General features: G+C 28.5%; 1 protein-coding gene across 5 annotated transcripts; it reads left to right on the top strand.

The window, feature by feature from the left end:
- Positions 1-438: 438 nt before the first annotated feature.
- Positions 439-26,169, top strand: LOC110661959 (probable serine/threonine-protein kinase PBL4). 5 transcript variants are annotated; one of them, XR_009148941.1, is made up of 15 exons: positions 439-699; positions 825-1,247; positions 1,358-1,441; positions 1,545-1,609; positions 1,809-1,891; positions 2,072-2,207; positions 3,624-3,785; positions 8,008-8,059; positions 13,270-13,650; positions 13,850-13,936; positions 14,034-14,104; positions 23,673-23,752; positions 23,873-24,020; positions 25,583-25,737; positions 25,909-26,113. XR_009148941.1 is itself a non-coding variant. In XM_058147237.1 (15 exons), the coding sequence occupies exons 1-15, from the start codon at positions 651-653 to the stop codon at positions 26,020-26,022; spliced, it is 2,094 nt and encodes a 697-aa protein (XP_058003220.1). In that variant the 5' UTR covers positions 439-650; the 3' UTR covers positions 26,023-26,169. The 5 variants fall into 5 exon arrangements, 4 of the variants coding, with proteins under 4 accessions (XP_058003220.1, XP_058003223.1, XP_058003221.1 ...); XM_058147237.1 differs by having other exon boundaries at positions 25,579-25,737; positions 25,909-26,169; XM_058147240.1 differs by having other exon boundaries at positions 25,707-25,737; positions 25,909-26,169.

Genomic DNA, 26,169 nt, shown 5'->3' on the forward strand with positions numbered 1-26,169 from the left:
TAAAATAACAAAAATATTTAATATTTTTTTATCAATTGATGTGAAATAAAATAAAATAAGAAAAAAAGAAAAGATAAGTGCAGCGCCTGTCAGAATAGGCCAAAGGACATGTATATATCAAGGGGAGGGTGGGTCCCTACAACGTGCAGCATCCGCGAAAATACAAGGGAAAAAAAGGGGTAAGGGGGAAAAGTATTAACCCTTTTAATAATATATAATATTTATAACATATATAATAATGTATAATAATTATAACATATTTAAAATATGTCTTCGATCGATTGGTCACTGAGTTCCCACTTTTCTAAGGTTTAGAAATGTTCTTTTGAGTAATTAACCAGGATGAATTAAAAGTCTAGTACGTCAAGATCAATAATGTTAGCCTTTTTAAAATAAAATATTTTAAAATATTTCATGATTGGTGGCATGTCTTATTCCTTATCTATATGATGATTAGGTTGGCTGAATTTCTTCTGGTCTTCGTATACTTTTTTTTTTTTCCCCAAAGTCTTTGTATACTTCAAAAAAAGAAAAAAGAAATTGCCTAACTCTGTATAGTCTCAAACTTGACGTTCCAAATAATACACCTTTCTCTCTGTCTCTTATTGATGGTGGTAGCATAACTGTTCGGTGGGACTCTGCAACTCTTGATGGCTGGCTGCTTTGGGTTTTGTTCTGGAAAGAGGGCTGACACCAGAGGTATTTTTCGAAGTTTTTCTGTGAAGCAATTGTTATAATTTGTTTAGATGTTTGGAGGTTGGAATGTCTCAACACTTACACTTTTCTCTCTCCTTTGACTTTGAGGCGTGTTGTAATTTGCTCAGATGGTGGATCTACGTTTGCAGAACCAAATCGAAATCCAGATCCTACTCATCATCACACTACTCCTCCTTTGAATTTCTCAGATGTTGGATCTACTTTACCAGAACCAAATCCACCTGAGTTAAGGAAATATGAGTATGAGGACCTATCTGAGGCAACCGAAAATTTCAGAAACAAGAAAATGCTTGGCTCGGGTGGATTTGGTGATGTCTTCGAGGGATTTTTAGATGGTGAAGCCGTTGCTATCAAGAAGTTTAAGTATGCAAGTGACGAAAAGCCACCAGATAAAATAGAGGAGATGGATTATCTTATAAGAGTGAGTCACCCAAATGTTGTTAAGCTGATTGGCTACTGCGATGATGGCCTCGATAAATTGCTTGTCTTAGAGCTTGTTCCCAATAAGACATTGAGACATCATTTAAATAGTGAGTCCTGAGATTTTCATACATATAATTATCTTGGAAGACATATATATATATACGCCATCATAATTGTTGATAATAGTTACTGAGCTAAGCTGAGTTTATATTTTTAGATGGAAAAGAGAACGTTTTGAATTGGCCAAGAAGAAGGAATATCGCCATAAAAGCCGCACGTGGATTACAATATCTCCACGAATGTGAGTAATTCAATGCTTTCTTGTTCAACTATTTTAGGATATAATTACGTATTCAGCTTACTGTTATTTTTTTCAATTATTTTTTTACATGTATATTTTTCAGGGAATATTATACACCGAGATATTAAGACAAATAATATTCTTCTTGATAATGATTTTGAACCAAAGGTAAGGTAATTTGATATTAAATAAATTTTAACATTTAAACCTTGGGTTAAATACTAAAATTTTCTTTGTTAGTGTGTTGATATATATATTTTTTGTTATGTAAGTTAATTATGTATAGTTGTCTTTGATATTAAACTTTATGGCAAAATAAATTACTAATCTTACTTAAATCAATAATCTTTTTTTTTTTTTTTTTCAGGTTACAGATTTTTCAATTTCCAAGTTTTTGCCAAATATTGATGGCATTAGTCATATCACCAGTAAATTGAAGGGAACTAACGTGTAAGATAATTTTTTTTTCCTTTGTTAACTATAAGTGCATGGCTACTATGGTCTACTTTTTGAATACATATAAATATGAAATAAAATAATGACAGATAGAACATCAAATTTGCGGTTTCTTTAATGTAGATTTTCAATTTATTTTTTTTAAAAAATATTAACCCTAGTACATCATTGCAGTTATGTAGATCCAGAGTTTGGAGAAATTCAAAAAGTCTCCAAAAAATCAGATGTATATTCCTTTGGTGTTGTACTTCTAGAGTTAATTTCTGGAAAAAAGCCATTATTCGATGAAAGTGATAATATCGTTAGTTGGGTATGACACTAAACCGTAATGGTGCAATTTTAATATATTAGAAAATTATTCATTGATCTATTTGAGAAATAGTTAATATATATATATATATATATATATATATATATATATATATATATATATAGCTTAAATAACATAAGCTAGTAATACAAAGCTATCTTATATATATAAACTGTAGCTGGTAAATGAGTCAAGTCGAGGTTGGTTTAGGCCATCTAATAAGGTTGCAGAGTCATTTTGAGTCTTTTTCTTTTTTATGTGGGTCGATTGGATTATGAATATTTTGAATTGCAAGTATACGTAATCAAGTTGACCTTCAATTTTGCAAATATTTTAAATTTTGTACATATTAATATAGATTCGATTCAAATCAAATTAGAGGATCTAATAATTGCCCACATCTAACATAAACAATTCCTATTTGGCATGTATGAAATTATAATTAATCATTGGAATCAAAATTTAGTTTAATCTAAACTAATTTACTTTAGATTGAATCATATTCGTATTAAAGTTAACTCTTAATTTACAAGTTAGTTAAATTTTATGCGGGTCAAAACGATGTTAGTTTAGTTTATGGTAATTCACTACGATAAAAAAAAAAATAGTGCTAAAAATGCAAAATCACATAATATATTTCACATAATATTTTTCTGTACTTTTCTCTTAAATAAAATTTGCTAAATGACTTAGATAGTCCTTCTAATTATCCTAAAGGAAGCCTTTTGAAATCTATGGACTGTTTCAAATTTCTCGGATCATATATTTCCTTTGCATTAAGCTATCATATGCAAGAAAGAAAAAAATAATACTGATGGTAGAAAATTAAAGTTTGCTTTTGATTAAAAAAACTAATACTTGTGTTTAATAATATTCAGGCAGAATCTCGGATTAAAGAAGCTTTGAAATCAAATTAGAGGATCTAATAATTGCCCACATCTAACATAAACAATTCCTATTTGGCATGTATGAAATTATAATTAATCATTGGAATCAAAATTTAGTTTAATCTAAACTAATTTACTTTAGATTGAATCATATTCGTATTAAAGTTAACTCTTAATTTACAAGTTAGTTAAATTTTATGCGGGTCAAAACGATGTTAGTTTAGTTTATGGTAATTCACTACGATAAAAAAAAAAATAGTGCTAAAAATGCAAAATCACATAATATATTTCACATAATATTTTTCTGTACTTTTCTCTTAAATAAAATTTGCTAAATGACTTAGATAGTCCTTCTAATTATCCTAAAGGAAGCCTTTTGAAATCTATGGACTGTTTCAAATTTCTCGGATCATATATTTCCTTTGCATTAAGCTATCATATGCAAGAAAGAAAAAAATAATACTGATGGTAGAAAATTAAAGTTTGCTTTTGATTAAAAAAACTAATACTTGTGTTTAATAATATTCAGGCAGAATCTCGGATTAAAGAAGCTTTGAACAATAAAAACTATACAGATTTTGTTGATTCCGAATTGAAAGAGGACTACAATGAAAGGCAAATGCGAGCAATGATTTTTTGTGCTAGAGCTTGCATATATGAGCCTTCACACTCTCGACCAAACATGGAAGAGGTAAAAATCTCTTTATCTGTGTAATTTATAAAAATGATTTTGAGGTTTTACTAGTTAATAAAAATGTCACAAGCTGAATATATAAATTGTCTAGGTTAATTTATCTCATAGTCCCTCAATTTAGGTGATTATATTAATATCGTCTATTAACTTTAATTTATATTATAAAAATCCCAAACTTCAATTTGAGTATCACTCAAATCTATATAACCTGCTATTACAGGTTTCTAGGTCAACTTATGGCTAAATTCACTTATCATCCCTTAACTTAAATAGGTTTATATCATTGTCCCTCAACTTTTATAATTAGTTTAAAATTTTTAATCTTTATTTATATTTTATTTATTTAAATAACATCATACTTTTACAAATAGTTTAATATTTTTATATATATTTACAATTAGTTATTTAATGTATCATATGAAAATATTATTCTTACATATATTATTTTTTAATTAAATTTTAGGTTAATATCTAAAAATTTTATATCTAATTTATCTTAATTTCTTTGATTTATTTTAACGTAAGAAAAAAATTAATAACATATAATTATTTTATTTTATTTTGAAAATATTTAAACGCTAATTACGTATGAATGATTCCATTTTTTTATATAGGTTGATATTGTATATAGTTTTTGTCTTTATTTGTTCAATTAGAAAAATAATATATCCAATCTTATCTATTATTTAGTACATTTTGTATAAAAGTTATTTATTTATTAAGTTAAAATCTAAAGATTTTTGTGAGATAAATTAAATTTGAGAGATGTGTGTATTATATTTATTGAAATTGGGGATGATAATTGAAATTTAGCCATAGTTAACCTGGAAACCTGTAATAGCAGGTTACATAAATTTTAATGATATTCAAATTGAAGTTTAGAGATTTTTATGATACAAATTAAAGTTAAGGGACATTACTAATACAACTTACTAAGTTAAAGGACTATGAGTGAAATTAACTCAAATTATCCTATATACTTTTACCAATCTATTAAATACCTTAACTTTTAGCCCAATTCATGCAAAAAAGCCAAACCTTTGTGCGCTTTTATATTTTAATCCTATCATTTCAATTTTAGTAAAAAAAAACCAAAATTAAAAGGTTTGCATAAATTTTATCCAAATTTGAAATCCAATTTGGAGGAATTGTGGCTCTGATAACGTGGCATGCCATTTGACATTTTTTATTCTAAAATCATGGGGCCTACTTGACACATCATTTTGACAAATCATATAAAAAAGCCAAACCTTTATGAGCTTTTTCATTTAATCCTATTGTTTCAATTTTAGCAAGAAAACTAAACCCCCCACCCTCTCTCTCTCTCTCTCTCTCTCTCTCTCTCTCTCTCTCTCTCTCTCTCTCACACACACACACACACACACACACACACACATTATGAAAGAATGGCAACACTTTCATCTTCAAGCAGTTAATAAATTATTTCATTTGGCAATGGTTTACCATCCCTAAATGTAATTGCCTTCTTAGGACTATTTATACAATCTTCCCAACTTGTGTACGCAACCACCAAGCTATTGAACCAAATCTTGTGATTTCTTAACTTGTCATATTTGACAACTGGGATTGGACCCATTATCTTCTTCACTCCATCTTCCAACCATCCCAACTGCATCCCATGCTTAATAGCCTTGTTGTAATAGAACATAAGATAATTGGACTCACAGCATGATTTATACGTCTTTTTTGTGTCAACATATGAGTAGAACAACAAAGAACAAACCTTGACTCGATCAGCTTCTTATCTTTGGTAAAAAAAATTGGCTTCCATTTGTGGCCAAATGGGGATGAAGGATCATCATCTTCACTTGATGCTCGAGTATAAATCAAACCATGCTTCATGTTCAATGAAATTTGGGTACTTCTCTTTCATTCTCTCATAAATGATAGGGATAAGTACTATAGAGTTTCTCCCCATCTATCCAGTTCTACTTCACAAAAGAAGAACAATTTCGATAGGAACTTTATAACCTAAAAGATAATAAAAAAAGAAGAAATTTTTATACTATTAATTATAAAATAAACTCATAATCAACTTACTACTTATTGCTCAAAAGCTTTGATCATTAAATAAAACCACAACTGTACCATCTCATGGCGAAACTGGTTCTTTGAGTTGGGTGGGCACTCATTAGCTATGGAGATCCATCCAACAATGTGGGTCCGAGAGGCGGCCCCATTAACATATAGCAACTCCTTAAATCCCAATTCCTCGATGATGTCATTGAAGTCTGAAGTAGTGTTTGTGGGAAATCCTCTTAAGAGATCACACCAGTTTTGCGTAGTAAAGAGTCAAGGTATGGTTGCTTGGTATTTATGGTGTCAATGAGAGCAAAAGAAAATGAAAGAAAAGAGTTTAGAGAAAGAACAGAAGGGAAGGAAAGGAACTGAAGTGTTTTATCATCTCTTTGTTTTATTATGGAAGGTCCACAAAATTGTTTGAGTTCATTTAAGAAGCCACCTTCACAAAGTTACCAACCTTCATAATAAAACGCAAAGAAGAGAGAGAGAGAGAGAGAGAGATGTGCTGGTATTTTTGCTAAAATTGAAACGATAAAATTAAAATGTCAGAGTGCGTAAAGGTTTAGTTTTTTGTTTTTTGTATAATTTGTCAAAATGATGTATCCACTAGGTCCCATGATTTTAGAATAAAAAATGACAGATGGCATTGCACATCATCAGAGACACACTCCCCCAATTTGGATTTCAAATTTGGATAAAATTTATGCACTCCTTTCAATTTTGACTTTTTTTGCCAAAATTAAAATGATAGAATTAAAACAAAAAAGTTTGCAAAGGTTGACTTTTTTGTATAATTTGGCCTAACTTTTATTTATGTATTAATCACAAATTTGTTGGTCAATAGACTACTTAAATACACTCATAAATAGGCAAGCGAAACAGAAAAATAAAGTGCATAAATTGCTAACATAGCCTTTTTAGGGTAAGAATTATTATTTGAGAGGGAGGTAGGAGATATGATGGGGAATGAGTAAAATAAAAGAAAAATGATTGTTTGTTAAGTTTATGGGTTTGATAATTGTGGACAGGGGCGGAGTCAAAAAATTTTTATTGAGGGGGCCGAACTAATCATAATATATCAATAAAATTATAACACATTTACACATATATAGTGTATAAAATATATAGAAAATAAAATAACACAAAATATCAAATTATAAGAATTTTTAATCAATTCAACAAAATTATAAAAAAATCTCTATAATAAATATAAGCATTATAAAATTGTAGTTTTGATTATTATATAACTTCATAATATAATTATATTTTTTAAAAAAATAAAAATAATTGGCATCAAAATATTATGTTAAATCCTTATATAAAATTCATTGATTCAAAGTCAAATAATAAATATAAACCCCAAATAGCTATATCATATGGCATAATAATATAATATTAAAAAATAATAGTCATTAAATTTAAATAAATATGAAAATTTAGAGATTAATAAAACAATAAAGTAAATATATCACATAAAATAAAAATAAATGTATATTTAAGTTTATCCATTCAAAATTTACATGAGATTTGAGATCACTAGTTTTATTTACTTGTATATATGTAAATAAAATAACTTTTCAATTTAAATGAAATAAAGGAAAGGAAGCAAAATGAGAGAGAGAATAAAGGAAAAAAAAAATATTTACCCATACGAAGAGCAAAAAAAAAATAAAAGTATAATTTTAATTTGTAAATATTAAAGTCTGAATAAGTAGTTTTTAATTAAAATTTCATAATTATTTAATGACAATTAAAATAATTTAATATTGAAACTTATATCATAATATATAAATTATAAATTATTAGCGACCAATAGAAAATTTGAGGGGCCAATAATTTTTTTTATAAATATTTAGAAAAATTAATATAAAATTTTCAAAAATAATTAATAAAAATATTAAAATATATATTCATTAATATATATATATATATATATATATATATATATATATATATATATATATATATATATATATATATATATATATATATATATATGTAAGAGATTGCACAATTGAGTTTATTTTTGTTAGTGGGACTTGAATCTATTCCATTAGGTGAATGATATGTCTATTGGACTATATCAGACTAAGCATACATAATTGAGTCTCTAATCTTTTGATTAAAAAAGAAATGATTATATAGCTAATATAACCTTTTTAACATTATCATGCAGATAATTAAAATTCTTGAAGAAATTGACTATGAGAAGAGGACACCTTTTCCCGGTACGTGTTGTATATAAAGTAATTGCAAAATATTTTATATATATATATATATATATATATATATATATATATATATATATATATATATATATATATATATATATAAACTCATATTTAAAGTAAGTGTTGCATGTGTATTAAATAATTTATAATTATTTTATTTATAATTTTTATAGAATGTTAGATATTAAATATAATTATTTAAATTAAAATAATAATTTTTATATGTTTACTTAATTAAATATCTAAATAAAATATGTAATTAGTTTAAATAAAATATGTATCAAATAATTTATTGCATCATATTTTTTATGAAAGTTATGTTTTATTAATTAAGTTGTGAATTATAATATAATAAGAAGGTTTAAAATATAAATGAGTGAAGATGTTTTTTTAAAAATTCAAATGACAAGTCAATATTAAATGCAAGTTAGCTCATGGTATTAAATTCATTTAAACTCTATTGTTTTATTATAAAGAAAATAATTTTGATTTATCTATATTTTAATATTTTTGATAATTTAAAGCCGATATTTAATTTTTTTTATTGAGATTGTATAGCTAGATTAAAATAAAAAAAATTATTTATAAAATTAATTAGAAAATAGGATTAATTTTTAATGTACTGTGTGGTTTAGAGCATTATCACTTAAGTGATAAAATTTTAATTTTCATTGAATTGATAGTGGTCACATAAGTTAATAAAAGTAGAAGTATATCAATCAAATAAAAAATTATAAAACTATGAAAATAAGAGAGAAAAATGAGATTTACTATAAAAATTTTATAATTAAAATAAAATTTCAGAATTTTAGGATATATATATATATATATATATATATATATTAAACACATAATTTTTATAATATAGATTTTTATTTTATTAGGAGATAATGTCAAAACAAAATATTTTCAAACTCCTCAGTTTTTTATAATTATATTTCAAACTTTTTTTTAATAAAAATATCTTAAACTATTAATTTTATTATAATTATACCATACCATCTATTCCATGTTAATCTAATGGACTTTGCCACATCAGCATAAAAAAACATCCAATCATTTTTTTAAATAAATATACCATAAACTTTGAATTTCATTATAATTGAATCTCACCATTAGTTGCCTGTTAAATACTAACAAATGTTCCAGGTCGACACTTCTAAACCCCAAATCGATACTAACTAAATCTAATTTACAAAAAAAGAAAAAAAAAGGAATATTCATTTCCAACAAAACAACATCACTTTCACCAAAAACACAGAGATTCATCTTATACCTCCCCACTCCTCTGCCACTAGGTTTTTTCAACCTCCACGCCTTACAAAGCCATTTGGCACTAATCTCCTTCAGTCACTTATTCCACCATCATTAACCGGTGCTCTTATTCCTCCCCTATAGTATTAGAGTATACAACGTATCTCTCAATCATCCTTCATCACCTCAACAAGCCATCACCTCTACTATGATCACCTCTACATAACCCAATTTTGCCTTATGATGACTCAATATCACTTCTCATCAATATTTCCTCTCAAAAACTCAATCAGATCCACCTTCACAGCCCAAAAATAGGACATATTAATTCATCAATTAAAGTTTATTTTGTTGTAAATTGGGTTTAATTTGATGATTAGAAGTGTTGACTAAGCACTTGTGTTAGCATTTAATGATGCAACTAATGATGGAGTTCAATTGTAAAGAATTTCAATGTTAAGGGTATATTTATTAAAAAGAAAAAATTTGGGGTACAATTGTAAAAACAGATATAATTTGGGATTTTTTTAATATTTTCACCGTTATAATTTGAAGGAACGGAAGCGTGAAAAACACAAGATTATACCATTGAATTCAAAAATTTTCACCTAGGGTCACATGCACCATGCAAGATTTATTTTTATCTATTTGATTTCAATGATAAACAACATATTAAAACTCTTTTAATATGTTTTTGGATCTGTATTTGCCATTTAAGATTTTAAAATTAATCAGATTAATTTTAGAACCCTAGATTAAATCAAGAACGATTACACTAACCTCTTGATGTGCTGCAGCGTGTCTGCGCCTTTGAGATTCGTCTTGAGACACGGATGTTGTCCCTCTAGCTTGTCCACACCAAGAACACCTATGGCAGCCCTTGAACAGCTTCCAAAGCCTTTTCTATTAATTAGAAATTCAAGTTCTGCCTTTTAAGAGATTAGAGATGTAAACAGGACACTAGAAACAATTTGTAGTGTTCTTAATTCAAGAGATTGATGGCTAATCTCTTTGAATTGATGAGAGATGAAGAGAAATAGCTGGAGAGGCTCAAAGTGGCGTGACAATTGAGAGGAGAGGCTGCTGGTTATGTTTTCTTTTCATAACCACACTTAAATAGCTAGGTTAACACATTAAACCCTAGCCACATGTCACCTTTTGATTAGCTCTAGGTTTAAGTGACCCAATCACATTGTGCCAAGTGTCAAACCTATATTTAATCTTGATTTTAATCATCTTACATGATTAAAAAATATTTGGCAAGCTTATGTGTTATGCCATGTGTCACCATCTCATGGTGCCACGTGTCACACTATGAAATGAACAAAATGCCCCTGTGTCTTAATTTTGAGTTCTTAACCCAAAATAATTATTTTCTTCTTCTAATTAATTTATATCAAATATAAATTAATTAATTAATCTCTATTAATTAATTTCTCATCAATTAAATTCATATTTAAACACTTTAAATATAAATTTAATTTATACTACACATCCAATAATCTAGATTTGGTTTCAAGTCATGCTAGGGACTTTGCAATTTAATTGCAAACCAAATCTATTTAATTAATCAATTAAACTCTTTAATTAATTAATTAAATCATATTTAAATAGGTGATAACTTGTGTATGTGTGTGACTTACTAGGCTCATCACTAATTGGCAATGAGACATGATATCAACTCTTAATATCATCAGAACTCTTTCTTACCATAAATGATTTCTCTAAATCATTTTATGAACCTCATAGCCATGGTTAACACCTAGCATAGCATGCCATGGCCACCCAATTAGTAATAAGGTTTACCTTAAATGAACCTATAATCATATGTTACCATGCACTAGAATCTCTCTGTTACAAAATCCCAACTCAAGCTGGAGTCATGGTTTATGTCAAACTCCATTTGCTATGAATATTATGTTCTCTTTTAATTCCAGTTCTTGATTAAAAGATTTTTCTCATCAGAAACTCTTTTCTAAATAAATCTATCTGTCCTGGACAGGAACTTGAAACATCAAGAACAATTAAATGAACATAGGATTTTAACTCTATTTACTTAGAGGAACAGATTCCATCTTGATCAACACCTACCTCCATATATAACTAGTAGGAGCCAACACATGCCCATATACCCATACATAGTACAAGTATGAAAGCAGTATCAAACTCAAACTACCTATATACAAGATAACTGTGCTATCTCAGGTCTAAAGATTATATGCACTGATATGATTTATGACAAAATATTGACAAGAGTAAACTCCATGTGCTTGTCATAAGTGTCACTGGTTCGGCCTACTTATCATTTATAAGTGCCTATTAAGTTTGTTATATGGCATGAGACTCACCATTCCATCTTATTTATATCTCATATAAATAACTTGGGAACAAACATGAATACAATCTTTCTGGATAAGTCATGTCCTTATTATGAAGTATCCTCGATTGTGAACCTATTTATGATACTTTGTGCTAGAAATATTGTCACTCATATTCTTAACAACTTAAGAATAATATTTCTAACAAAATATCAATGGACCTTTTCTATTACACATAAATATATTATGTAAACGGAAAAGTGGAAATGCCTTTTATTAATAAAAATATGTACAAGATACATACTAAATGATATGCTCTAGGGCATACTACTAACATAATTAACTGTGGAATAGATGGTAGAATGTAATTGTAAACAAGTTAAAAATTTAGGGTATTTTGTAAGAAAATTTTTGTGTTACCATTATTAAAAAACTCAAAGTTTGAGAATATTTTTTTTTTTACATTATCCTTTTTATTAGGATGAATAAAATCTCACAAATATATATTATAAAAAACAAAGAATTTTGCCAAATATAATTAGAAATAAAAATACTAATACTAAATAAGAATTTAGTGTTATAATCATTGTGTATGTTAGGTGTTGAGCAAATTATATGTAATTGATTTTTATGATTTGAATTTTTGTATTTGCTTATTTAATTTTATATTATTTATTATTTTAATTACTGAAATTAAATATAATATTATAATTTAAAATTATAATAATTATTAACAAATTATGCGTAAACTTTTGTTAATTACTTATAAAATTAGGATTAAGATTATAGTTTTTTATTAGAATTTTAATTAGTATAATAGTTATTTATGTATTGCTTTAACACTTTATGTTACTATATTTTTATATAATTTTAAATTAAATATTTTTATTTTTTTTATTGAGCAAAGAATTTATATGTGTGGCTATAAAAATTAATTTTTTTCTTTTTTCTACATAAATTTATATGTAATTGTATTAAAATATTATAATATAAATAGTTATAAGATAGAGATAAAAATCTATTTGGATTAATTAAAAAGTGATTCATATAAATAAAATACCTTTCTATTTTTATAAATAATATAAATCATAAAGGTATTTTTATAAAATTTGATTTTAAATTATATTATGATAAAAATTTTATTAAGTATAATTTAAATATAAGTAGGATTAAGAATTTAGGTTTATGTAAATTTTAAAATTATATAGACAATTTAAATTTTAAGTCTTAAAAATTTTAAATTTATATAAACTCTAAAATTAAATTAAATGATAAAAATATAATTATAGATATTATAAATAATAAAACATAATTTAGACAAAGCAAATGTTTCTTCTTCCCCCTGCGCACACACATATGATAGTTCAAATATTTTTATAAAAATAAATATTTGAAATATTTAATCATTTTTATATTAAATTTATATTTAAATATGTTTATTTTATTAGATGAATGGAGTCAAACTTGGATTAAATTTTTATATCTAGTTTAACATTAACTCGATTTGATCCAACTTGATAATTTCAATGACCAAGTTTAAACTAAGCACAAAAATTTCGTTATTATTGCTTCTATTCGACTATTTGAGCTTTTTTTATTAATTATATGCATCTCTGTTCTCCTTGACACCATTAGTTGGCGCTCCTATTGATCTCCAATCTACCCTTGACATTGAGAGCATACATATTACTCCGCGCACACATATTACTCCGCCAATAATGTTTGAATTTAGACAACTAGCAGAGGCAACTGAAAGTTTCGATCACAAAAACTTGATTGGCATGGGAAAATTTTATAAAGGATCCCTTATAAATGATGAGAGGATCTATGCAATTAAAAAGCTTGAATATCTAGGTGAATCGAGCAGAGATGATGATGAATTTATGGAAAAGATTAGAGCCATTAGCGGCATCTGTCATCGACATATTGTGAAGCTGATTGGATGCTGCATTGAAGAAACCAATAGATTGCTTGTTTATGAGTATTTAGCCAAGAACTCATTGTCTCCATTTCATGGTGAGTCCTTTTACACACACACACACACACACACACACACACACACACACACACATATATATATATATATATATATATATAATCATGTGCTGGAAATGTTAATTAGGATTTTTACATACCCTAACACTCTTGGTTTTATATATATCCAAAATAAAAAAATGAAAAAGAAAAATTATGTACAAGATATCATCAATTGCAGGAAATTACATTGCAACTTCCGAATGGTCAACCAGAATGAAAGTTGCCGAGGGTTTAGCAAAAGGATTAGCATATTTACATGAATGGTGTACGTATTTAGTTACTTCATAAGTTAAATTCTTTTTTCATGCTTAAGAAATTGGTCTCTTATTTTCACTTTACTTTTGCGATATATGTATTTTTAGGTCAACCTAAGATCATACATGGAAATGTTAAGATGAGTAGCATTCTCCTTGATGACAGCCTTGAACCAAAGGTAGGATTTACAAGAGATAAAACTTTATGCATGCTTATAAAATTTTGCTAATGAGATCTCTATCTATATAGATGCATGAGTTATTATTATTATTATATCCCCAAATTAATGGATTTTTCTTTTTGAAAATTTGTCTTGTATAATCTTAACAGAATCTTAATCATGTGCTTTAAAATTTGAACTGTTGTCCTTGAAATAGAAAACGTAGTAGAGGCTATTTGTTATTGAGCTAGGTTGATTTGAAACTGAATTTTTCAGCTAAAAAATTTGAATTGAGCTCATGTCACAACCCAATTGGGTGGGTTGGGGCTCTAAAGTCTGTGGCAAATCTAACTATTTTAAGCCTAATAAATAAGCCCAGCAAAGAAGCCCAAATCCAAAATTTAAATGGATAGAGTCAAGCTATAATTAGACCAATCGCACAAAGAGTTTCAGCTCACCCGACTTGTATAAGCCAAATCAAAATATCAAATGGGGAGTTTAGCTTACCCCCGACTCATTAATCATGCCCTAACATGATCTAGCACACATACACACATTCATATGTATCTAGTAAGGGAGCCTTGCTCAACCCTAATATTGATAGACAATAATACATTATCAAATATCTATTAGGAGAGTCAAGCTAAACCCTAAAATCCATACATCATTTACCTACACAATATTCTATCACACAGATAATATTGCATAGTATAATAGGTTGCACAACTCTATTATCCGTGTGAGCATCTAAGAGTAATAATTAATATAACGTAGATTAAAGTAAATGAAAAGCTTGTGAAGGAGAAATGTACGTGTAACTTTAACAATCTTTTTATCACTTAGGAAAAATAGTTGAATGTTAATGAACTTTCAACTCATAAAATTTGATATTGAATATGATCATAGTCTCTATAATTAGAGTAGCATCTAATGTCGTCCTAATATGGAATGGACATTAATTCACAACATAACAATTATTCAAGTATGTAATGACCCAATTTTAGGACCATTAGCGATGCTAGGGTAAGGGTAGGCTTATGGCCATTGGAACCCATAGCATGAGTAAACAACTTTACTTTAGCTGGGCCCATAGAGCTCTCATTCTTTTCCCTTTACACATTCTTTAAATAACAAAATAATAAATAATTCATTTCACATGATTACCAATAAATTTCCACAATCATTCTTATAAAACGTACATAAAATTCTTCTTTTAGGCCCAAAGGGCTCATATTTCCATAAACATACTTCAACATTCTATCTTTCCTTGATCAAATTAATTTAAACATGGAAATTACAACTTAATATACTCTTAAAATACATATGTATACTCAATGTCTCTGCACAGTATATAAAATGTAAAATATTAAATGTCTTTAGGAGCTCCACAAAATGTTTACTCAATAGAACCAAAGTTAACCAAAATGGTTGACCAACCTTGGAGCTCAAGTTCTAAATTTTATTGACTTTCTAGCTACTCATACCCTGCAGGGATAGATAGAAAAAGGGGTGAGATGGCTAGTACCAGCTAGTAGAGAAACCAAAGGGGAAATTAAATAATTTATAAAATGCTCTGTAGGCACATGAACTATCGCTAGCACATGAATTTCATAGCACAAACAATAGCATACATGGTAGTCATGTCTCCAATGATTCCCCATTCATTCATTTATTGTCCATGGAACTAGGAGTGTCAAACTAGCTACGATTGGATTTCTCTTTCTTAACTCACTTGACACAGATGGATGTTGGAGACACAAAATGGCTTTATCTGAGCATCCAATTGGTAATATTGATAAATAAGCTCTTTTATATGCATGCCTTTCCTTTCCTTTAATTTTTCCTTTCCTCTGGAAATCAATGGGTCATCCATGAGCTACCATACACACATACATTAAATAAAATATAGCTCCTTCATGATTTATGTAACCATACTAATTATATACTTTGAGATGCAAATATATTAAAAATAAATTTCATGATGCATAAACATGTATGCAATAAAATCTTCTTTAATCAAAGTGTAGTTTCTACTCACCTTAAAAGGAAGCTTTCTAATTATACTTTCACTTCTAGATATAGGCTAATCCTTTGATTCTTTTCTTCATAATCCTAGTTTCATATTTACAAAGAGTTATAAGATAAACCATTATACTACAGTTTGCATTAATTCATTTTAAATTATATTTTAGGGCTAAATCAATCTTGAACTTCTAATTGTTGGCTATTGATCTTACATTTTCCAAAATCAATTGTTTATGTCATTATTTGCCTGAAATCTTGTGATCATTTCTTTTGACTTTTAGGCTCTTTTAAACATACTTCCATTTACCCTTCTTACTATCTAACTTGAAACAACTCATATCATACCTAATAGAAGTAATCTTCTTGTTTTAGGCAATTATAACTTTTAATCTTTTCAAATGAATTTCTAATATTTATACATCATAACCTAAGAGCTTATTTACATGATAATAATGAATGTTAGATTTGTGACTCAAAATTTTAGTGGGATTTAGAGAGACCTTTACCTAATTTGAGTGAGAGAAATATTCCTCAATAAGATGGAGGATTATTTCCTATATTAGAGTAGTAGAACTTCTATTCTAGTGTTATTCTTAAATTGAGTGAAATTCCTAATCAGATTAGGATTTAGATGATTAATACTATAAATTAGAGTATTTTGTAGAGAGATTATTTTGCTTTGCCCACTACTGAGGAGTGGTTTTCAACCCAAGGAAGACAAGGCTTTTGCCATTGAGGAGAGTGGCACTTGCCTATTATAGTCCTATAGAAGGAGAGCTTTAGCCTAAGGTACAAAAGGGCATAGTATAAGAGGAAGGGGTTATTATTCATTATAGTTAAAGACACCCTTTGTGGTGTAGCAATTAAAGCAATAAATATATTAGGTTATGTATAGAGGAGATTGAGAGGACTAACTAATATATTTTCTGCTAGTAGTTTGATGTAAGTGATCTCTTAGATGTAATTGGGATGATAGATAGTTAACTTTGAGCTTGGAATTGATGATTTATTATTAATATTAGTCGAAGATGGCATGCCTGTGGATATAACCTATATTAAGAGGGTAAACTATATAAATATTTGTATTTTATGTATTTCCTTTATTCTTTATAGTTTATATGCTTTCAGTTGCACAATAAAGAATTTAAAGAAACAAAGAAGAAATTTCACATACTTGAACTTCCTTAGCTTCCAAATGCCACTCTTTTCTTTAATGTCTCTAATATTCTTTATTCTGTCTTGTTAGGGTATTTGGGATTTAATTTAGCTCCTTCTATAAGGGATCTTCGAGAAAGAGAAAGGAGAGAGGAAGTGAGGTGGAAAGGAGAGAAAGAAAGGAAAAAGGTTCTTGAGGGAAGGTTCTAAAGAAGAAGGGAAATCTTAAGAGAGAAAAGAGGGAAAAAAAAAAAAAATTCTATTCCCACATTTGACTACTATTGTATCAAAGGTTTCAATGGCCGATGGTCCCTTTAAATCGAAGGTTTTAGAATACCCATACTTCAACAGTTAATTCTGCTTATTAGAATTTGGTTTCCCTTAAATTATCTTTATCATTTAGTATTTAGGTCACCGGGGCCTAAGAGAATATTTCATCCATGGGTGCATATTTCAGTCAACTTGGGTGAGGGGCATTATAAAACATCTACAAAAGGGAATTATTTGGAACCACACACACACCCATAATCCAATATACATATATAAGAGCTTATTGCTATATTAGCTCTCTCTAGGGATGGCAATTGTTCCCAAACCCAATCTGCCCCACCCTGAACTTGAAAAATTTTACTAGACCAGATTGTGACCTCGATATTATTCGAGGTGGGGATGGGGAGAAGGTTTCCCTGCCTTGAATCACCAAAACCCACGCCGTACAATAAAATATTATCACTTTCATTAAAAAAATTTATTTATATGTTTTTATGTATTTAAATATGATAAGGTCTCACTTATAATTTATTTTTTAATAAATAAATTTGTATTATATATAATCAATTAAAATGAAAAAAAAAGTCCCTTCGAGGAAATCTGCCTTTCCCTGCTCCTTGGTGAGAAAGTTCCAGCCCTGCTCGAACTCCTATGGGGCAAGGATGGGGGGGAGCGATCCTTACCCCTGACCTACCTCATGGCCATTCCTAGCTCTCTCAATCTAATGCTTGCCGGTGAACTATAGCTTAGGTATGATTTTCTCTTGTATCCATCTTGTGAGCACCAATAAACTTGTGCTAAAGCTAGATCTTTCCTTTCCATATCGATATGCATATTGGGCATCAGTGAACCTTTACTCAAGTCAATCCTATCCTATCCATATACATAATCATATCGGTTACTATAGAACTAGTATTCAAGTCGATCCTACTCTGTTCTTATCCATATCCTCATTGTACATTTATATATCCAAGTTCCAAATTATTTCTAATGCTTCATATATGAAAAATATAAGTAAATAATGCAACACATATTGAATGTATTAAAATATTTAACTACTATACATATATAATATGATGTATATATATAATAATATTGTTATAATGATCCAAATGTGGGACCATTATCGATGCTAAGGAATAGGTAGACTTAAGGTCATCGAAACCCATAGCAAGCCTAAACTTTAACATTTTACTTTATTCATACCTTATACATACATGTATATGACACCATATTTGGCACTATGATCCATTTATCATAATTCCTTTCCATTGGACCCACATATTTACCAGCCAAATTCTACATCCGTCATATATTCATAATCTTTATAAATCAGGCATTCATGTTTTCATAAGTAAGCTTAATATAAATTCCTTTTTATAAGTGGAATCAAGGTAAATGCATGGTCTATACATAATAATATATCATACTGTAGTCATAGTACCAACAAAATTTGCACAACCCTAAAAAGTAGTCCATTAATACAAAATCAAAATAACAAAAGTTATACATGTCTTGAAGAAGCTCCACAAAAAGAATACAATTCAAAAATATTGAAAAAGTGTCATATCAAACCTTGGAGCTTACTTATCCAAAATCTGTTGACTCTATCTTCTACTCTTATTCCTTGAGGGATAAGTAAAAGTAGGGGAGTGAGTATATAAACTTAGTGAGCAAGGAAATTACAAAAGCAAAAATAAAATAATATTTAAAGAATCTTTCAAGTACATGAAATGCAACATACACATGGTTTACACAACACAAGTAATTCATAGATGTTAATCAGGTCACTAGTGATTCTCACTTAATTTTTCATTCCATTAGTCAAATATGCCTAGCCCTTTATGGGAGCTTCTTAGGATTTCCTCAAATTTATTACATAACATAGTGGATGCTAAAGACATAGAATTGTCTTACCTGATCATTCCATAACTTTGCATATCATTGAGCTTATTTTGCTTGCATGCCATTTCAATCTTTCCTTTCCTTTTCATTTGTTGTGGGTCATCCATGATCCGCTGCAAATCACAATTAATAAAATGCAATATATATGTGTGTGTGTGTGTGTGTGTGTGTGAACTAATTTTTCATGATTAAATAGGCATGTATTTATGCATAAAAATAACATTTGTTTGTAGAATTTGGAAGTTTAGTTTCTACTTACCTTAAATTATGGTTTATTTAACCAAACTCTTACTTCTTACTTCTAAATGAGCTTCTAAACTCAAGCCTTCGCTTTTCCAGTTCAAGTCTACAAGAAGGATTTAAAAGGGTTTATTATATAAAAATTACATTGCTGGCAGAACCACTTTTGGTTACTAAAAGTGCTATGTAATGTTTATGTAACTGTTCACGTGGTTCGACTGCTGAAAATCCTCTTTTAGCTGTTGAATATGGATTTTTCACAATTTAACTTACTATTCAAAAACTTGATTTTAAAGCTTAAGATTTCAACCTCAAGCTTCTTTAAGTCAATTTTAACCTTAAATAACTACCTTAAGTCTTAAACAACTAAAGTATATCCAAAACAATGTAAATCCCTCCATTAATTGAAAATTTACTAAATTCACAAAAGTCTAAAATTCTTAAAAAACTCAAATACTCCTATCCAACTTCATTAACATCCATTAGGCCTGAAATTATTAAAGAGATTAAAGAAGAAGGAAAGATTTACTTAGAAATTCAAAGCCTAGCAAGAGGACTATAACTTTCAAAACTCCAAAACACTCCTTAAGTAAAGAAAGATTTATAGGAAGAAAAGTTTTTTCATCTTAAATGAGAGGTTTTCAGAAATCTTTAGGGTTGGTGGGTATTTGGTTCGTGAGAGAAAAGGAGACAAAATAAGGGAAAAATGAGGGAGAAGGGAGATGTTTCGAGAAAGAGAAGAGGGAAGGTATGCAACTCCAAAATATCTTAATTGTCCTTTAAATACCTTTGCTTAGGGACTTTCTGTGGCTTAACATATAACCTTTGACAACCAAGTCTCTTTGCCATCATTAATAATTAAATCTCCCTTGAGCTTACTAGTTAAGGCTTTACTTTCACATACACTCTACTTCCACTCGACTCCCAGCTTCACTTATCCTTTGGAGCCTAGGAGAATATTCTACTTTCGGATGTAGATTCCATCCAGCTCGGGTAGCGAGTATTACAATTGATGCTAAGTGCATGTTTAATATCAATAAATAGGCTTGTGACCACACTAGTTCGCTAATCCGATTTGGAGCAGAAAAAAGGTTTACTTGGATTACCTATACACTTATCAAATCGTCATCAATAAATAACAAAATGAAACATAATCAAAGTAAATAAACATCTTAAGATCATGTTGAAAATCTAGTAGAGTTTTTCTTATACTAGGATCAAACCTCCTATTCTCACACAAGCATTGCAAATGGCCTCAAGCTAGCAATATGTGCTATAATGCCCATATGGGGCTTATAGATTAAATTCAATTAACTAAATTTCATAACTCTAGCTTATGCTCCCAATCTCCTTTAATTTTCAAAAGGGAAAATTGTTATTTAATTCCTCTATTTTAATAAAACTAACTATGTGGTCCTCTTATTTTGACAAATACATTAGTTAGTCCCTATATTTTTGTTTCATTAACTTTTTAGTTACTCTAGTCATTTTAGGCATTAGTGAAAAGTCCAAAATGCCGTTAGTTCCTTAATTGGGTTTCAATTAACATAATGAATCCCTAATTCAATTTTATATTAAGTAACTAGTTTGAATTTCATTTAGTCCCTATAATTTGATAAACACAACTATGTAGCCCCTTTATTTTCTAAACCTTGAAGAATTTAGTCCCCATAAAGGTAATTTCTCTTTCCTTTGAATATAATGATCAATAGGAAACTTGATTTAAACTGAACGCAAGGACTAAACAGTAAACAAAATAAAAATACAGAGCTAATTAATGTATTTTTTAAAATAAGAGGACCAAGTAGTTAGTTTTATTAAAATAGAGGGACTAAATAGTAACTTTTTTCACAAAAATATTCAATTTTCCTCAATTACATATATTTATTATTCTCAATAGCCCTTAATAATGTTGTCTTAAAATGCCAATTAATTTTGCTTAATCAAGTTCAACCAATTGTAGAATTTAAGTATTAGATTAAAAATTAGCCTAATATATCAAAATGTCAATTTGATTTCAGGCTTGCCTACATAAATTCTATAACTATTGTTGTTTTGGGCATGTCCAAAAATGCAAAAATCAACTGTAATATTAAGTGTCTTTCGCGGTAGGTTATTGAGCCAACACATTAGAGTTTTAGGTATTGGTGGAGTTTTGCTAATCCAAACATACCTAAACAAAGCTCAAACTACACTGTTTAGTGTGTAATTACTCATAATTAGTTACTCGAAAATCTAACCAGTAGGGCATGAAAACTCACTAAAAAATATTGGCCATTTGTGAGTCTCCAAATTTTTTCAGCAACCAAAAATTCACCTAGTTGATCTCTAAACGAAGTTGACATTTGTAAGGATCACAATGGTGGTCTCAAATCACATATTGGCTAGGTCCTTCTGACATAACCTCACTAAAATTGTTTGATGGCAAAAAATTTTGACGTTTGATTCATGTTATACGAGCAACAACGATGACTCTTTTCAGTTGGAACTTATTGCCATAGGAAGACGAGAAAAACAGGATGTATAAGAGGTCTTAATATGGCTTGAGGAGGGAGTTATTACTTGTGAAAGTTTTGGCCTCCAACAATTGTGTTTTAGCTCTTTGCATTTTTCCTTGGTTCTCCTGGTAGTCGTTGCCTCCTTGTAGTTGGAAAAGCTTAGGAGGAGGTGGAGGAGGTCCACGATCGTAGGAAAAGGTGGGTGGTAGGAGAGAGAGAGAGAGAGAGAGAGAGAGAGAGAGAGAGAGAGGAAAATGGAATTGGAGGGGCTCATTCGTAACTATTTCGTAATTCATAATGATTAAATATAAAATTATGATTTAGTCTTTTGCTCAAAAGTTTATTTTAGAGCATTTCAAAACTATTATATTATATCATTTTTCTTTCTTTTCTTTACCATTCTTTTTTGCTCTTTCTCTTTCCCCCCTCCCATTAGGCTGATTTAAATGCTGATTAAAATAATTTTATTTACTCACACAAAATATTTTAAATATTTGAATTGTGCCTATAGGACTTAATTAAAAATATTTAAATCCATTAAAATACTAAAAAAAAAAAACAATTTCTCCAAATTTAAATTTCTAATTTAAAAGACATTAAAAATAAAAATTTTTGGGAAGAGCTAACCTAAGTGCAAAACTTGTCCCAATGTAACTCTAGATAAATAGAATGATTACAATAGAGTGATGCTATTGTGCATTAATTTTCTTTCAGAATTTTTGGTGAAGGAGAATAATGTTTCTACTGTTATAAAACTATAAACACATATCTAACATGATATGTTGTTCTATTATATATATATATATATATTTGTTAGATGATACTCAACTCAACTAAGTCTTTATCTCAAAAATTTGGGGTCGGCTATATGGATTTTCTTTCTCTACTCTAAACGATTTTGGGTTAAATCCTTGGAAATGTGTAATACTTCTAGGTCATGTTGTACTACCCTCCTCCAAGTCAGTTTATATTTATCTCTTATTTTCTTTCTATTCTCTAACCTAATGTACTCTACTTATCTAACTGGAGCCTTCATATGTCTACGCTTCACATGACCAAACCACCTCAATCTCCCTTTTCTCAACTTATCCTCAATTGGCACCACTCCTACCTTTTCTCTAATACTCTTATTAGGGACTTTATCTAATCTAGTATGGCCACTCATCCACCCTAACATTTTCATCTCCGCAACTCTTATTTGTTAAATGATATTTTTTATAATTTTTTTATAAGCCAAATTAAAATTTATTAATAAAGTCTAACCTCTACGTTTTAAAATTTTAATAGGATTATGATCACATTGAGTTCAAGTTGATTGACTTAAGTCAACTTAGTGCAATTATAATTTCAATTAAATGTTGTCATTTTGAAATATATTGCCAACATGTGAACTCAAATTGAAATATAAAATTATTTAAATTAGGCTCTATTGTCCTTAGATTTTATGTTACATTGTAGGATGAATTTACTTATATCAATTTTTTTCATTTCAGATTTCAGATTTTGGATTTGCCAAAGAGAATTTGCACTTTTCAAAATCTAAGAGTTCCACAGTTGATCATCAGAATGGGGGGTAAGACATATTTTCTATTCATTAGCTTTGCATGATCGTATCCTCCTACATTTTCTTTCTTTGGGAGAGATTCTCAATTATTAGTTTATTCTTATGCACATTTTGTCTGAGTGCATGCAGTTATTTGGCTCCAGAGTATAAAAAATCTAGGCAGCTTACTGATAAGGGTGATATCTTTTCCTTTGGTATTATACTTTTGGAATTAATTACTGGGAAACGAGCTGTTGAAGAAAATGAAGACGGTGTTGGCACTACGTTGTCTGTTTGGGTATGAATTTGTTCCTCCATCCGCTATACTATTATTTTTATAGTTTTTAATGACAAAATAGATTGAATCATGCCCATTAGAGTGCCATTTTTTTTTAACTCAAATTGCATGATTTGATGTGAAGATTCTTGAATATTAGCTAATTCCACCTTTGTAGGAGTATACTCCCTTAAATTGTATCAGAGCCAAAGAATGAATTGATAGGAAGTTTTTATTTTATTTGAACAGAGAAAGTTTTGGGGTAGAAAGTAGAATTATGAAAAGTGGATGAAAGGACCAAAAAGGTTGTCTATGCACTATAGCCATAGTCAATGTCTAGACACGTAACTTTAGTCTAGAACAAACTGAGGTTATTGGTGAGTTTGTTGGTCATCATCTAGCTGTTGAAAATGCATATTTTTAAAACTGAAAATTTAAGAAGGTTTGGTGATATGAAGGAGAGAAATTAAGAAGGGGAGAGAGGAATAAAGGTAATTTTGAAATCTAAATTTTAATTTAGGTTTGACTTTTTTTTTTTAAAATTTGACTAGTAAGAATATAGTTAAATATAGTTAGTGAAATTTAAATTTTATTAAAATTTTGAATAATTATATGCCTATACAAATCAAACAAATTTTCTTTTCTTAAATGATTGTTAATTACTTTTCCTCTAAATATTTTTCATAAGAATGTAACCGTATGATATCTTTATAGTATAAATGCAATCAAACGAAAAATATATGATTTAAAAGAAAATATCAATTATAGCAAAAATAACAAAGTATGTTTAAAGTTATTGTCTTAAATATTATGCTAATATTCAAGAAATAATTGAAAAAAATCATAAAAGGTCATATTTATTTCTTAATGGCCAAACTATTAAAAAAAGCCATATGCAATTTGTCAATTTTGACTTCTTTGTTTTTTTTTTTTTTAATCAAAATTTGGACCAATTTCAAATTTTAATTTAATTATTTTAAAATTTAAATTAAAGTTTAAAATTGGGCCAAAATTAACAAGTTACAAGGTTTGGCCTTTCCTAATTTGTTGTCTTCATTTTATTTCTTCTCCAGTTTTTTTTTTTTTAGGTATTCACTTTGTTCTTCTAAAATTGAATTTTTTTTATACTTTTTAGTATTTGTAAATCTTCACTTGCCTGTACAATATTTTGCAATTTTTTAAAACAACATTTAGCTAACTATAGAAATTATTGAAAATTTATATTTTTAATGGCATATCTATTTGTCTGATCATTTGATAATTAAAATTTTGATCAATTTGCAATTGCTATGGAGAAGACCTTCAAATTTTTGAAATTTTGATTATTTAATGCAACAACTATGAAAACCTTCAAAATTTACGAGGAATCTTATTATTATAAATCAACAAATTGACTATTCCATCGGCAACAAATAAGAAATAGCTTTATATTTTTTAAGCATTATTAATAAATCAGGTGGCATAATTTTACAAGCTATTTCTAAGTATGTCACATGATGATTTTTTTCAAGTATTAATATTAAGCTAACTAGATTTTATTTAAAAAAGTAACTAATATTTTTGTTTTATAAATTTTTAGGTAGCTCCTCGACTTAGAAAAGCTTTGCAGGAAAACAATTATAATGATATTATTGATACCGGTTTGAAATCCTACGACGAAGGACAAATGAAGAAAATGATTTATTGTGCTGCATCTTGTGTATATAGACTCGCTCATTATCGTCCACGAATGAGTCAGGTATGTAAATTCAATTGGATTACATATTTATTTTACTAGTTTTAAGAAATCAAACACCCGAGCATTTTTCATATATTATCAAATAACTAGTTCAACTATTTTAATAGGATAGAGAAAATAATTTATAGGTTAAAATATTAATTCTATCATTATAATTATTATTTGATGCAGATTGTTAAAGTCCTACAAGGGGATCAGAATTTCCCAGAACAAAGTATATGGTTAAACAATGATAGGGATTACCTTTGCGAGGGGGCACCGTATATACGGCCGTACATCAAATGATTTTTGCTATGATTATCCGTAGAGGAAAAACAATTTAGCTTTCTTATTTGGGTATTGACTTTCGATTTGTAGAATAATTTTTCTTAATTTATTCGAATGTATGAAGCTTTATAATTTCTTTTTATTTCATTGATTTTAATTATTATA

Source organism: Hevea brasiliensis, chromosome 5 (assembly GCF_030052815.1).
Source record: "Hevea brasiliensis isolate MT/VB/25A 57/8 chromosome 5, ASM3005281v1, whole genome shotgun sequence".
NCBI lineage: Eukaryota > Viridiplantae > Streptophyta > Magnoliopsida > Malpighiales > Euphorbiaceae > Hevea > Hevea brasiliensis.

Excerpts from the sequence above, each read along its gene's own strand:
- LOC110661959 (XM_058147237.1), top strand. The coding sequence starts at position 651 with ATGGCTGGCTGCTTTGGGTTTTGTTCTGGAAAGAGGGCTGACACCAGA. Across the intron at positions 700-824 it reads AAAGAGGGCTGACACCAGAG|ATGGTGGATCTACGTTTGCA; the intron begins GTATTTTTCGAA and ends TAATTTGCTCAG. Across the intron at positions 3,786-8,007 it reads CTCGACCAAACATGGAAGAG|ATAATTAAAATTCTTGAAGA; the intron begins GTAAAAATCTCT and ends ATTATCATGCAG.